Source organism: Onychostruthus taczanowskii, unplaced genomic scaffold (genome assembly GCF_017590055.1).
Source record: "Onychostruthus taczanowskii isolate IOZ18803 unplaced genomic scaffold, ASM1759005v1 scaffold131, whole genome shotgun sequence".
NCBI lineage: Eukaryota > Metazoa > Chordata > Aves > Passeriformes > Passeridae > Onychostruthus > Onychostruthus taczanowskii.
This window is the reverse complement of record NW_024498474.1, coordinates 785,812-799,896: the sequence shown is the minus strand read 5'-3', so window position 1 is coordinate 799,896 and position 14,085 is coordinate 785,812. Positions and strand designations below refer to the sequence as shown.

Genomic DNA, 14,085 nt, shown 5'->3' with positions numbered 1-14,085 from the left:
TGGCAGAACTTGAAGGGGCTGTCCTGCATGACTAATGCTCTCCTGTGCTTTGAATTAACATTCACTGCAAGAACTCCTAATGTGGATGGTGCTTGTCACAGTAACTTTAAATAGCTGGGGACAGGAAGGCTGCAGAAAACTTCTTCAATGGAGAGGATGAACCATTTAGGGGTGGGCTAGCTTCATAAGAGGCTAGCAGTAAGGTTTCAGTGATGCTGTGCTCTTTCAAGTGACACATTATGTTCTGAAATAAATCAATGTGCTGCTGCAAACCTGCCAGCTGTATTTATATAAAGTTGTACATAAGAGTACTTGAGCAAAGTATTTCAGGTCCCATTGTGTAGCATGTTCAGCACTGATGATAAGTACTTTGCATTTTGCTTGGAAGATTGGTGTGTTGCATAATTGCATGCTATCATGTTGTTAATATAGTGGTTTTATTCCTAAAACAAAGTTAACAGTCTGAGCAGTATAAAATAAAAGGCAATTATCTATCAGATAGCTCAGCTTGGTGTGGGAGGTCCTGCTCTGGGTAGCCTGTTTTAAAATATCTTGAATGGACAGAGTGCCACTAATTCTTCTTCAATTTTCTTGCACGTTTTTCTGTGTTTATCCACTAAATTGTTATTAAGAATCCTTTACTTTTTAGGTTACCTGCAAAACCAGATCTTCCTTTTGAACAGAATTATATTTTTATTTAAAATGGGATTTAATCCCTGCTCATGGGGATTGCACTACAGATGCCCATAGGCCGAGCTGTTAAGTGATATGGTTTGTGCAATGTGTACCCCTGCCAGCAGAAATGCTCAGTGTGGATAAGGTTGCACTAAAAACTCTCTAGGTTTTTATCATTGTATCAGCTTTGGCTGTATTGCTGCAAAGTTCACTTGCTTTAAACCTATCACCCCAAAAGAAGCATTTTGCACCTGAGGGATCCTTAGAACAAGGAAAGGGAAATTACTGCAAAGCATCTTGTGAAATGTATTTTATTGATGTCTACAGAATTAGTGAAGTTAAGCACAAGCAAATATTTTTGTTAGGGCTGTGTCTGTATAAATACACAGGAAAATATAGAAAAGGCAGAAGCCTGGTTTCTTTCTTATTTCCCCATATATTAATATGCACCTCTATCCATTCCATGCCTCATTTTTGTGCCAGAAGAGCTGCACAAACTAACAGTGGTTTGTCTTTGAGACTCCCATGGGAGATAGTGCATTAAGTGTAGTGCTATAGAGAAAGAATACAACCAGTAAAACAAAATGTTCAAGAGCTCTCATTTAATTCTTTTTGAGCCTCCTCATTGCCAATTAATTTTCAAAAGTTGTAGTTTTAGTGTCTGCTTGAGACCAAGTTCTGGCTGCTGCAGAAGTTGTCAAGCTCTAACCATGCTAACCCACATCCTCCATTCTGGCAGCACAAACATTTCACCATGTGGTGACCCAGCCCAGAGAACTGATCTGTCTGAACATGAATCTGTTTGTCCTGACAAGTTATTTTCCAGCCAGACAACTTTTGCTGGCAGAAGAGAATAGAAAGGCTGAAAAGGGTGAAATACCACTGTCAGGAGCAGCATGGCCTGAGATGGCAACCAGGAAAGTTGACTCACACCAAACTCTAATTAGTGCTGATGCTGCAATTGCAGAGAAGGGGTAGGCAAAGATTGTCCATCCCTTCCCTATTTGTTGTGTGCAAAGAGTTCATGGACAAGGTGTTCTATCTGTGAACCCACGGCATTGTAGTGACCTTTGATTCCAGGAAGCAGTTCACAGCTGATCCTATATCTGGCTGCATCAGATTTCTGATAAGAAAGAAAATCCCCCACAGTGCTTAAATGCAACAACGAATTTCCTGAGTGCCCCCACACATGGCCTTGGAGTGGCTAATGCTGCTGCATATGTGTGGGAAATGAGCAGCTGAGCCTGGGCAGAATCCACTGCTGATGTACATGCACAGAATTCCTATGAAGAAGCACCTGAATTAGTGGGAAATTTCATTTCCTCAATTAAACCTGGAAGTTAAAGTTGCAGCCAGGAATTGTTCTTAATAGACTAAGGTTGCTGTTGCTGCACGTTAAAACACAGTAAAGTTAGAATAGCACCCCGGAGTTAATCCACCCTCTAAATAAAGCACTTTTTATCCAGTAGTATAAAATGTAGCCACAGGATGCTGATTTACAGAAGTGAAGCCTTGATGGCTTAGGGATGTAGGGGTAGTTTGTTATTTTATTGTTTCTTACCTAGATCCAACATAGCAACTTCCTAAAAACCAAGGTAACCACCTGTCAAATACTGGAATTCTTTTTGCAATGGGTTCATAAGCAAGAAAACAAAACCAAGGTGTCTCGCCCTCCCCAGAGGGCCTTGAGAGTAGAAGTGCACTTCTTCTTTTGAGATTTACTTCACCTTCTGCCATCCTGTGAGTGCTGCCCTTGGCTCCCAATAGCTGACATGATAATAAATTTTAAGTCATCAATAAATTTTCAGTCATCAATATCTGAAACCACATGTGAAACCCCACTTTCCTGTCTGGCTAAAAAGAAACAAAGTTAAAGCATTAGCCAAGCTGTAATCCAGGGAAGTTTCTAGTGTGGGCAGTTAAGTAGAGGATTGACTTAGGGAATTGAAAGTGTCCAAAGTGTAAGAGAAGCTTTGTAGTTATGGAATATACATTCCACAAAAATTGTTATTGCCATAGTTGTTCTCTCTCCATCTGCAGCACTTCTGTGGTGAGCTCTAGACTTATCTGCATGCTGCAGAGAAAACAATAATTTTGGCAAACTCATTTAACTGTATCTGGCTTTAAAAGCATCTACTAAAAGTGATTTCTGGCAGTTTGACACAGCCCCCTTTCCTTTATTATTTTGTTTTCAAATTGTCTCTGTATTTTCTCTATATTTTGTGAGAAAACATTCCAGAGCATTTCTCATGCAGCAGTTGAATTTTGCAAATTCATAGATGGCCACTGCAAACCATGGAGCATGCAAACCAGCAATGTCAAGGGTTGTATTTGTCACAAAGTGGTTAGTAAGTGGTGGAAATGTTCCTGGCACTAATTTGAGGGGGGATGAGATGGCAGACGGGTTGTTTCTGGCATGGTGAAAAAGGGCAGTTCCTGTATTGCCACAAAGCAACCATCTGGTGAGATCTGCTGTGTCAGGAAGCCCTTGGCCAGCTGAACACACAACCATTTAAACACCTATTTTTTCTCTCCATATGCTAGGAGGCACTGCGTGCTTGGGGCATTCATCTCAGGACAGGAAGATGGGAGGGCACAGGCCGTGGGGGGAGTTCCCTCAGTCCTTGCCTGCTATTCTGAGAGATCTGTGCATGGTCTGGTTACTGTTTGCAGATGTCCCATCACATCAAACACTGCGACTTAGTCCCACTATTGACATCTCTCAGATCAGAGGCCAAGCTGAAATCAGAGTAGACTTTGGATTTGTTTTTTTTTTTTTATTTTAAGGTTGTGGGTGTGATGAAAGTGGTAAAGATTTTGCCTTTGTTTCTATTATAAATGGAATGTCTGGCATGATTATCATTATCTAGTTTATTTGAAATATAACTTGGAATTCCTTTTACTGTTTGATTAACAGCAATGCCTTAATATCTTCCAAGTTTTCACTAAGCCCTGTGCTTTTAATGTGACATTCCCAGGAAACAGGAGGCATGATCTGTCAGAAGACAGGAAATATGAAGTGATTAAATACATTTTATTGTTTTCTGTGAAACTGTGCCCAGTTTCTCCCTCTTAATGTGGGCAGATGGAATTTTCAAGAGTTTTTGCTGTTATACTGAAGAGATTCAAGACTCATTTTTACATATAATATTTGTGTATGCATAAAAATCTTAACACCCTCCCCCCAAAGTTTACTTAGTTTTAGACGACAGATAATAAATTATTTATTTCTTGCTGAAATGTCATCTAAAAAAAATAGCTTGATTTGCTTTGTGAAAATAAGTATCAAGATGAACTTCAGTTAGCCCACACAGCCTAGCAAACGAGAAGGCATAAAGCTCTTGGTGGCCTGGGGTTATGTTGTGAGGCTCCGTGGGTCACACCAAGCCTCTGGCAGGCTCACACTGCAGTGATTTACCAGCGGGAAAATGACTGAAATTTCCAGGCAGAAACTGTGGAGAAGGAAGCGTCTTGCAAGTGGGAATGAAAAGAAACATCTACACGTTGCTTGGCAATGGAATCTGTTTTGTTAGTCTGCTGGGGAAAAGCAAATCGTGACTTCATATAGACAGAATTTCCTGGGGAAAATAATGCTGGACCTAAAAAGAAAAAGGATTGAATTTCATTATTCAGAGTATATGGATAAAGGTTACTGTGTCAGATGACAAATGATTGTTTAGGCTGGGATTCATTACGAATTATGATCATTCCCATCTATGCAAGTGAGCTTATTTCCAGTTTACGGATGTTGCCATGTTCTAGAAACATGAATTTTGTTGCTGATCACAGAAAGATCTTGGAATATGGGTGACAGAGCCTTGTATGATGTGAAGTTTGGATAATAGAGAGTTTAAGTTAACCTTTGCAGCTATAAGGCACAGAAGAGATGTTTTAATCTGAAAACATGTAGATTACAATCAAATGAGTGGTGATATTTAACCACCAACTGTCAGGCTGGGATGCAGCATGGCTGTGTCCAGAAAGCTGAAATGGATTAAAGAACAGAAAGACCACGCTTTAGAGCATAGCAAAAAAGTGTGCTCCTTGCCAGTGTGTGCAACAGCAAGAAATATATGAAATCTAGTTGATTAATCACCTTGATTTTAATTTTATTTTTCAAAAGACCTTGCTTGGTGTGCCAGTTTGATTAAATACATTAATTGCTTGTGGTTTGCAGTGTTTCCTGAGTGGAAAATGCCTTCCTGTTCATTGTGCCATCCAGCTGTTAGACTCTGAGTGCCATGGAATCAAACTCGTGTGTGTACTTATCCCTTGTGGGTTGATTTGCAGGTGATGACACAATGACAGGAGATGGAGGGGAGTACCTTAGGCCAGAAGACCTCCGGGAGCTGGGAGATGACTCTTTGCCAAGCAGCCAGTTCTTAGATGGAATGAACTACCTGAGGTACAGCTTGGAAGGAGGACGCTCAGACAGGTATTTGCCCAGATATGGAACTTTTCTCATGGTACTTCTGCACTCATTTTGCTGTAAGTGTGTGAAATCCCTTTGCTGGGTCTCTGCTTGGGGTGCACTGGTGAGCATTTGTTTACTCGGTGTGTCAGTGTGGCAGTCACCACTTGGCAGGAGGAAGGGGTGGTCACCCTCATCTCCTGCGGCCACGAGTCAGGGGATGGGTGGACAGGGCCTTTGAGATCTGGTGAGCTGACTTTTTGGAGTGGTTTGCTGGCTCAAGGTATCAGGAAAGGAGCAATGGACTTTCCAGGTCATTTTGCACTGGACTGGCAGTGAGGGTATTGTCTGCAAGCACCTCCACTCTTTCTGGTTCCTCATGGTAGAATTAGCAGGAAAGAGAATACTTGTCCTTCTACTAACACAACAATAATAATAATAAAATAGAAAAATTAGTTTGTTCAGTCCAGACAATGTACTGATTTGCTTATGTCTAAAAAGTTTAATTTAAGCTTAGATCTCTTTGTGGAATAATAATGCATGCAGCTTTGATTTAATTTTTCTTTTTCTGAGTGTCATTATATTCTACAAAAAATATGGAGTTCCCTTCCCAAAAGGAAAGATTTCATTAGTGAGCATAAGTGTAGGCTCAAGCTGGCAGATTAACCCCCACAGTTCTAGTTCAGAATAGCCACCTAGGCATTCCTGGGTGCAATCAGCACTGTTTCCAGACTCACTGCCTTCAGAACTGGGGTACACTAAAGGGAAGAAAAGAAAAAAAGTTGAAATCTTGGCAACAGAATTTCAAAGCTACCTCGTTTTCCAGTCTTGGTCGTTATCCTGGCAGCATTTCTGAAGCTCAGTGGAATCAGTAGGATCCGTTCTGTTTACTTGAGTAGGCTGGGAATTGCTTCTGGAACAAAAGATGTCAGGAAACAGTTTGGTTTGCCTCGCAGCATGTGTAAATCCCAGCATTCAGGTCCTGCAAGCCCAGAGTCTCTGTTGGTTTTTAGACAGTGAGTCCACTGAAAACAAAGAGACTGTGTGGCTTTTTAACGCTCAGAGGAAGTCTATGAACTACATCAGAATGCCTAAAATCAAAACCTTTCATTCTCTCAATGGTAGCAAAGTTTGGGAGTTTTTTAGGTTTTAAGATCTTGTATAGAAGAGATTGTGCAGGCAAGTGTTAAGCCAGTTTAAGTTAGGCTCCTATTTAGAATATTTTAGCTTTTAAATCTTGTCAGTGGATTTCAGTAGATTCTCACTGACATGTCACTGATATGGTTTCCTTTGTATCATATGAAAATTATTTCAAATCCTGTATCAAGCAAAATTATACTCAAATGCAGCTAAATTCTAAAGGGAGAAATATTGAAAGAGGGACATCTTTCTAACTCCATGGCCTCATTTTCTGTCACCTTCAGGTTGCTGATTTTAAGAATTTTCAGAGACTGCTTCAGTTGTTTTGCATTTCCTTTTAATGTGGTTTTCATTGCATTATGATGACTTTGGTTTTTCAGGAAATTCAGTAAAGCAAGATAGTATTAGCACTCTAGACTCATATGATCTTACGCATTAAACAATTTGATTTACAAACATGTATTTTTCATTTGTAACCATCTTTCCGATTTATTTTATTTCTCTCTCCCCTTCATTTTTCTTTTCCATATGCTTTCATTAGCATCATGCCCAGGTAGGTATTACATAGCATGAACACCTGTTGTCTCTATCTCCTCCTATGGCACCTGTCTCTGCTCATCCACTTTGGAGGCCTGCTGTATGCAGAAACTTGAGTTGGAGAACCAAAGGAACAATGCTAATGTTGAGAAACATTTTTGAGGTTCATTTTTACAGTGTTCAGTGACCCCAGGGTTTTTTCTGAGCTTCTGCAAGAACATATGTAAATATACACTTACATCTAAGCAAGAGATAATGCTCAACCGGTCTAGAGCTCATTAGGTCTCTGTCTAGGCTGGGAAGTGAGCGTGCACTGCAAGTCCCTCAGTCAAGCAGAGTAGAAACTTGGCATGGGGATGCTAGTCCCACTTTCTGGACACCACTAGGGCCTTGATCAGGGCTTAGAGGTGGGTGGCATGTGCCTGTGCACACAGGCAGAACACACTCTTGGGTTCAGCAGCATTGCAGCATTCCTGGGTTCCACAGGTCTGTCTCTGGGGCTGAGTGCTTTTGGTCCCACAAGCCTTCAGTCTTGCGATTTATCAACAACATTTGAGAAGAATCTGCATTTAGGTGTTGGTCTTGTGTCTGATTTAGGCAGGCTTTTTTATGTTTCGTAGAATTCCTGAATGCTTATGGCAATAATAAACAGTAAGTCCCGTGCTCAGTCCCTGAGGGACTGTCATTTCAGTCAGTACCTTTATTCTTAAGTCTGAGCAGCACAGACCTTTTAACTCCTGGTTTGCTCTTCATTGAGCTGGTCCAACACACAGATGGGGCAGTGACATCTGAGCTCTACTTTTGAAATTGAGTGTAGCAGGGAATTTATATATAATGTATATAACTATGTCTTATACTATAATATATAATTGTACTATAACTACCTGCAGACCTCAGTCACTGATGTTCCTATCCTGTCTGCAGATGAAGTCCAGCTCATTTTGTATTTATTAGAGCTTATGGACAGGTACTACACAGTGAACAGCACTGGGCTACTTGTATTGGTGGTGGTAGCAGTGAGGATGGACAGAACCACCATAGGGATAACCAGCCAAATGCAGTTCAGGATTCCCTTCATTCAGTGTCTATCCAGGACGTGGTGTTAGCTGAATAGCAGAACCTACAGCTTGGATGGTGACTATTCACGAGCATTGCATGGCTCAGCAGAGTGGTTCTGGAAGTGTCAAACATGGAAATGAATACAGGATAATGATGGCAAATGGGGTCTGCTACTGAAGCTTGTTCTTCAACCAAAGAAAAAGTGTTAAATTTTTTCAAGAGTGGTTCTGGAAGTGTCAAACATGGAAATGAATACAGGATAATGATGGCAAATGGGGTCTGCTACTGAAGCTTGTTCTTCAACCAAAGAAAAAGTGTTAAATTTCAGTTTGCTTTTTTTCAAGGCTTTCTGAAAGCTATCTTTGCTTCCAGTTTTGTACAATCTACTTGGGATGCTGAACAGGCTGCTGGTATAAGCTAATCCTCAACAGCACTGATTATTCATCAATGCCATATATTTCTAATAAAAATAAGAAAACCATTTGCTTCTATAAATGGATCAAAAATTACTGAGTGAGTGTAACTATTGTTAAAAAAAGGCTGTGGTCTGAATCAGATGATATGCACTTAAAGCATTTGAAACTCATGTCTGTAATGAACCTGTGACTTTTATGGCTAACTGCTGAAAATGAATTATCCCTTAAAACTCTGTGCATCTGGATAAATGGCCTATTGTTCTGATCCAGCACGTTAGTCATTATGAGCACTACTCACGGATGTGTAAGCCAGGAACACAAAACTGCTTCCTTCAGTTAGAGGTGCAGTATTCCTCAAGGTCTACATCAACATGACAGCGTACACACACAACATCTGAGGGTGGATGATCTGGTTTTTAAAATCACTGTTGTCATACTGCAGCTAGTGATCAGAAAAAGGACAAAACTCATGCTATTTGGTAGCAGAAACCCCATTTACCTCAATATGTCCTTCTGTGGTGTCGTATTTGTCTATTTTTTTTTTTTTTTTGCTTTTTGCTGGTGGATACTGTGGCTACATTCTGAGCCAGTGCTTGGAAGCAGCTTATTTACTGCCTTGCACCTCTCTCTCATTGCTACAGCAACCAGTGCTCTGTAGAGCTGTGTGTACTTACAGCGAGACCAGTGCTCACACTGGGGCTGTCTCCCTGCAGATGCTGTTGGCATGCACAGGAAGGTTCTGTTTTACACAGGAGCTTGTGGCTGGCCACACTTCACCTTGCTGTGTGTACCTTCCAGGGGACAATGTCAGGCTTACTGATTTACAGCTTAAGAGGAGAGAGTAAATCCCAGCAAAGCTTCAGAAAGAGTCATTCCAGCTTTTCTTCAGGATGGTAGCATCCTGGTTTTCCATAGTGGTTTGCTTGCGTGATGCAGCAGAGAAGTCCTCCAAAGAGCCTTAACAGAAATGAATGGTCTTTGTTATGAGGAAACCATCAAGCCACAAAGCCAAATCTAAAGTACTTGTGAGTATAAAATAAACTGTCATCTAGATTGATCTCTAGGTTCTGCATTTGGGAGCAAATAGGTCAGTGCAAAGGCTTTGTGGCCCGTGGTCAGACAGGTGGCACAACACAGGTGTGCAAAGCTGTGTTTCCCCTGACTGTGCTCTGCTGCCCCTGGAAGCTGCATGGTGTTGCTAATAGCACGCTTTTCTCATTCTCCCACTCGATCTGTCATGACACCTTTGCAACATCCTGTGTGCTGCTGATGCATTGCTCTGGCATCCTACCAACCTCCCAGCCTGCGGTCCTTCAGTTCCGACAGGTCCCACACGCTGAGCCACGCCTCCTACCTGCGCGACAGCGCCATGATCGACGACACTGTGGTCATCCCCAGCCAGCAGGTGAGCAAACCTCTCCCAGCCCCTTCTTTTCTAGGCATTTTTATGGCATCCTGTGCTGTGCAGTATTTATTCCAAAATAAATGGATATGCTGAGCGAATGTAGCACAGAGACTGTGTTCTTAATGTTCTCCATTTTAGCTGATGTTTGAATGTTGCTAATAGACATCGTGCTACACATTCAGGGGATGTAATGAACTCGTAGCCATTGTCCTAAAGATACTGTCTTGAAACATGCTTGTAGTTAAAAAAAAGAGATTTAGGAAATGCCTTCTTAGTGAAATCACAGCATTCTTTCACTGAGGCCACTAACATAGGATTACATTAGGGAAACACAAAGTGCTACAATAAGGGTTTCTAGTATCTTAATGCTATTAGTACTCCTTTGTTTTAAAAGAAAATGTTTAAATGCTTTAGGCACTACTATGCAAAATACTTGTGTTTTTGTTCATTAATGGCTTTCATTGTAGTAAAATGGGGTTATTTTTCTTCCCAAGGTAACAACTCTGTCCAAAGAAGCTGAAAGGAATTCATATCGCTTAAGCCTGGGCCCTGAAATCTTGGACAATGTGGCTCTTTCTTCCAGCCCTATTCATTCAGGGTGAGTGCATCAATTAGCATTACACTACAAAATGAGAAACAGAGTACCTGAGTGACACAAGCTTCAACTAATGTTTAACTAGGAGCTGTGTTTGAATTCATTGCCTCCTGGAGCTGCCAATAAATTGTTATGATCTTTTAAGCTCTGACAACCAAGCAGGCCTGAGTACCAAGACTATTCACTGAAATCATTGCAAGTCAGTGGGCCTTCAGTCAAGTACAAGGGGAATGAATGTGATAAATGACACATACACGCAGGCATTTGTGTGCATTTTATGGAGAAATAAGTACAATGCCTTTCAGAGTTAATAATAATTAACACCAAGTGCTTAATCACTCCAGATGGTCAGCACTTACTGTGCTGCTGGAGTAGTTGAGGTGAGCACCACCTCAGCTCCAAACAGCTCCAGTGTTTGCCTTCTAAATTACATAAATAGACAAACAACCTAAACATGATGTGCTTTGCACATATTTCAGCACTGTCTTCATGTACAACTGACTCTTTGTAAGCATTTGCATTTAGGCAAACTCGCTGTCATGGCATAAGGCAGGTCAAAATGCAGGCCCAGCCAAGACCATATTTGCAAACCTTATCCTGGCTGGCCTTAAAATCTGTGACTGCATTTGTTTTAAATGCTCTTCCTTACTGGTTTAAGTAATTTCAGTCTTCACACTGAATTCTACATTTGTGTCCTGCCCTCAGACTGGATGGGGAATGTGTAGGTGAATTCAGAAGAAACTGGAGTAATCAAAAACATTTAATCTCTGTGGGCTGTGTACACAGCATGACTGGACAGCACAAGGGGAAAGACTATTTTTGTCAATCCTGAATGAGTTTGCTACTATTTTACAGTCTGTATTTTTAAAAAACAGCACTGAAGTCCCATTTGGAATGACAGGCAGTCCTGGTCTAGAGGAGGGACAATATTGCCACATTGACTCACGTGACATAGATGAGAACATTGTTTGTTAGCCGATTGTAGGATAGTTGATTGTGACCAGCACTGTTTGGATTTGCTTCTCATGATCTCCAAAACTAACAAATGAAATGAAAATACTTAATATGTAAAGTGTGTGTCTGTTTATATATATTCTGGTATGAAAGCTTTAAAATTGCTTTGGTGCTTTACTCTAACCCTGGAGAGCTTACAGGTTTTTCCAAAGGATGTGTTAATTTGCCATTTCTGAAAGGTAGGTCTTTTCTGTGATTGCTGAGGGTGAACTAAATGCTTTCTATAAGAGTGGCACTTATTTCTTGGATGTGCAATTATTTTGTTGTTTTCTTTTAAAAACATGAGTGATATTTCCGTCTTTTGAGATGACCAGGATGCTAGTGGTAGGATAAAACATGTGATTTTAGTAGGAGCAACACTCTCTGTAGCCTTATATGCAATAGTGAATTTTAACACAACACAAATTATGTTCTTCTTTCTATATACACACTAACCTGACACTAAATATTGTAATAAAGAAAGCTTTAATAACAGTTCCTCAGCCTTTGAAAAAGACCGTACAACGCTTCATTTTTATCTTGTTTAGATTGGTCTGAGTCATAAACTCTTGAGGTGCATGTGTTTTCTTAGAAAAGTACATTGACTACTAGAGTTTTGCTTCTAAGACCTTACTTTAAAAGCGAAGCAGTTGTAGAAGTTCATGATTGTTGCACTCACTCTGCTGGAACAACAAATGTATTTGTGATTCATAGCCCTGCTTCCAGCCACGCTCCTCTCCACATGCAAACACACACTGTTAGTGGGTTCTTATGAATCAGCAGCAGGGCTGACATTTAGGGCATGCAGTGAAGTAGTAGTTACATATCATGAAAGGAAACTCATAGAATTTTCAGAGAAACCCTAGATAAACACTGTCAGTGGTCCTACACAAGGGTGTGGCATTGGTTTTGCCCAAGATACTGAAAATCTGTTGAATTCAGATGGTGTTTTTGAGAAATAACACATCAGCAAGGTATTGGATGGTAATTTATTTGTTGCAGATGTAGTAAGCTTGTGTTCTGTACAATCTGAGGAGAGAAATGACACTTTTCTCCACTCCAGTGGTGAACCCCAAATTGTTGTAGGGTTCCTACAGATCTCCCATTGTAGGGAAGTGTTCCTGTGGATCACAGTGTAACAACCCCAGGCAAAGGGATAAATTCTCAGGGAACTGTTCTCTCAATGTGGAACTCCACGTATTTCAGCCTTTGCATAACTAACTGAATCTTCTTCCATGTCTGAAATTTCAGAAGGAAAAAGGTTTTAACTGTCCATTTAACTTTTAAATATAACTGTTCCTTCAATATATTGATAATTTCATCGGGAAGGAAGAAAAAGTAAGTTCTTTGGTCAAAGTATTTTGCAACCATTTTGAAACCCCAAAAATATTTCTCTCCTAAGAGATTGTGCTCTTGTGGGGCTAAAAATCTCAACATAAAGGTCTCCTGGTCATTTTACGCAGCTGACAGTTTCCACATAGTTTTCTACTTCAGCTGAAGAAAAAAGTATGAATTCCTGCACTTAAACTCTTTCAAGCAAATCAGATTTTCTTCTTCTCATAAAACTACTTGATCTTACACGTTGAGCAAAGTTAAGGATCTCTGAGAATGCCAGAAAGTTTGGGTGCCAAACATCCAATAAGATAGAGTGGTATGACTTTGCTGCTGATATTAGGGGATATAATTTATAATTTCCTGCTGTAATGTGAGAGACAGAACTAGGGCCTACATAAATGTAAATATGTTTCACAGTTTTAGGCTCATACCACACAATCTCCTATTGTGTATTTTATTAAGCTCAAAGGCAAAAAATAAAATCACTGAACTGAAAGACCTACAGCATTTAGATATTGCTTGGCAGTACCATATTTTTATCTCCCATAAGAATATGCATGAATGGTGAAGATAAGGGTGACTGTAAGATTTTAAAAGCATTAATGGTGTGCAAAAGTATGTTGTTCTCTTAGCTGTGTTCTGGTGATACAGTGGAATTAGTTGTATAGATTTATATTTCTATGAGTTTTCTTTCTCTACAGCTGAGTAGAGTCACAGCAGGTCAGAGAGCAAATCTGACATGTTGTGAGGATGGTGGCACTGTGAGGAAGGAGCTTTTGGGTCCATGCTTTGATATCAGCTTGGTATTGTGCTCTAGAGCAAATATGCAGCAGCTCTGCAGGTTTTCCAACTCTGACTCACAGTAAAGCTCCTGTTTGATCACAGATCCTGATTTCTTTTATATAATTTGCTTAAGAAGTTCCTGTTTGACTAACGGATTGCCAGAGTGTGTCATTACTTATATCTTGAAATAAATTACACAGTTGGGATTTTATTAGTGAGTTTATCTTGCTGGAAGTCATTGTTTCCATCGATGAAAAGATGAGGGATTGGGCAGCTCGTACTGTGACAAATAATGTGAATTATCATTCTTAGCTGCATGTCTGCAAAAAAGGAGGCTGGATCCTTGCTAACAAGGTAAACAAAATATATTTCAAGTGTTGTATTTTGAATCCATACTATGTTTTGTCCCAATGTGAGATTGATTTCCTGGAAATCGTTATGGAAACAGGACCTGGCAGCGACCAGCTGATAGTCATTTCTTAAATCTGAAAGTCTAAATGATTTCAAATTGTTCTGCAGCTTTATGGCCTTTGTTCAGAAAGTTACAATGAGGAAAAAGAGTGAGTGTGTTTCATTAATAGCAAAGCATGTTAATGGAAGAAAATGGCAATGGACATCCATAAAATAAAAAGGGAAGTTGGAAAACTAATTGTCCATGTGACACTAAGTGATTACTGAGAGCCTAAACAGGTCAAAATGAGATTTTGAAATTTGTCATTTTGTAGAACAAAAGGAG

The 14,085-nt window shown here is 40.2% G+C and overlaps 1 protein-coding gene across 25 annotated transcripts in view; it reads left to right on the top strand.

Annotated features, from left to right (window-relative positions):
* The window catches only part of ANK2 (ankyrin 2), a 190,793-nt gene that overhangs the window by 129,539 nt on the left and 47,169 nt on the right, over nucleotides 1-14,085 (top strand). For 8 of the 25 annotated variants that reach the window (XM_041396867.1, XM_041396871.1, XM_041396872.1 and 5 more), the window contains 3 exons: nucleotides 4,966-5,110; nucleotides 9,541-9,643; nucleotides 10,138-10,241. In XM_041396867.1, the coding sequence (XP_041252801.1) occupies nucleotides 4,966-5,110; nucleotides 9,541-9,643; nucleotides 10,138-10,241 (352 nt within the window). Of the gene's footprint in view, nucleotides 1-4,965; nucleotides 5,111-6,767; nucleotides 6,780-9,540; nucleotides 9,644-10,137; nucleotides 10,242-13,661; nucleotides 13,704-14,085 lie in introns of all 25 variants that reach the window. The other 17 variants (XM_041396874.1, XM_041396868.1, XM_041396862.1 and 14 more) reach the window with 7 other exon arrangements.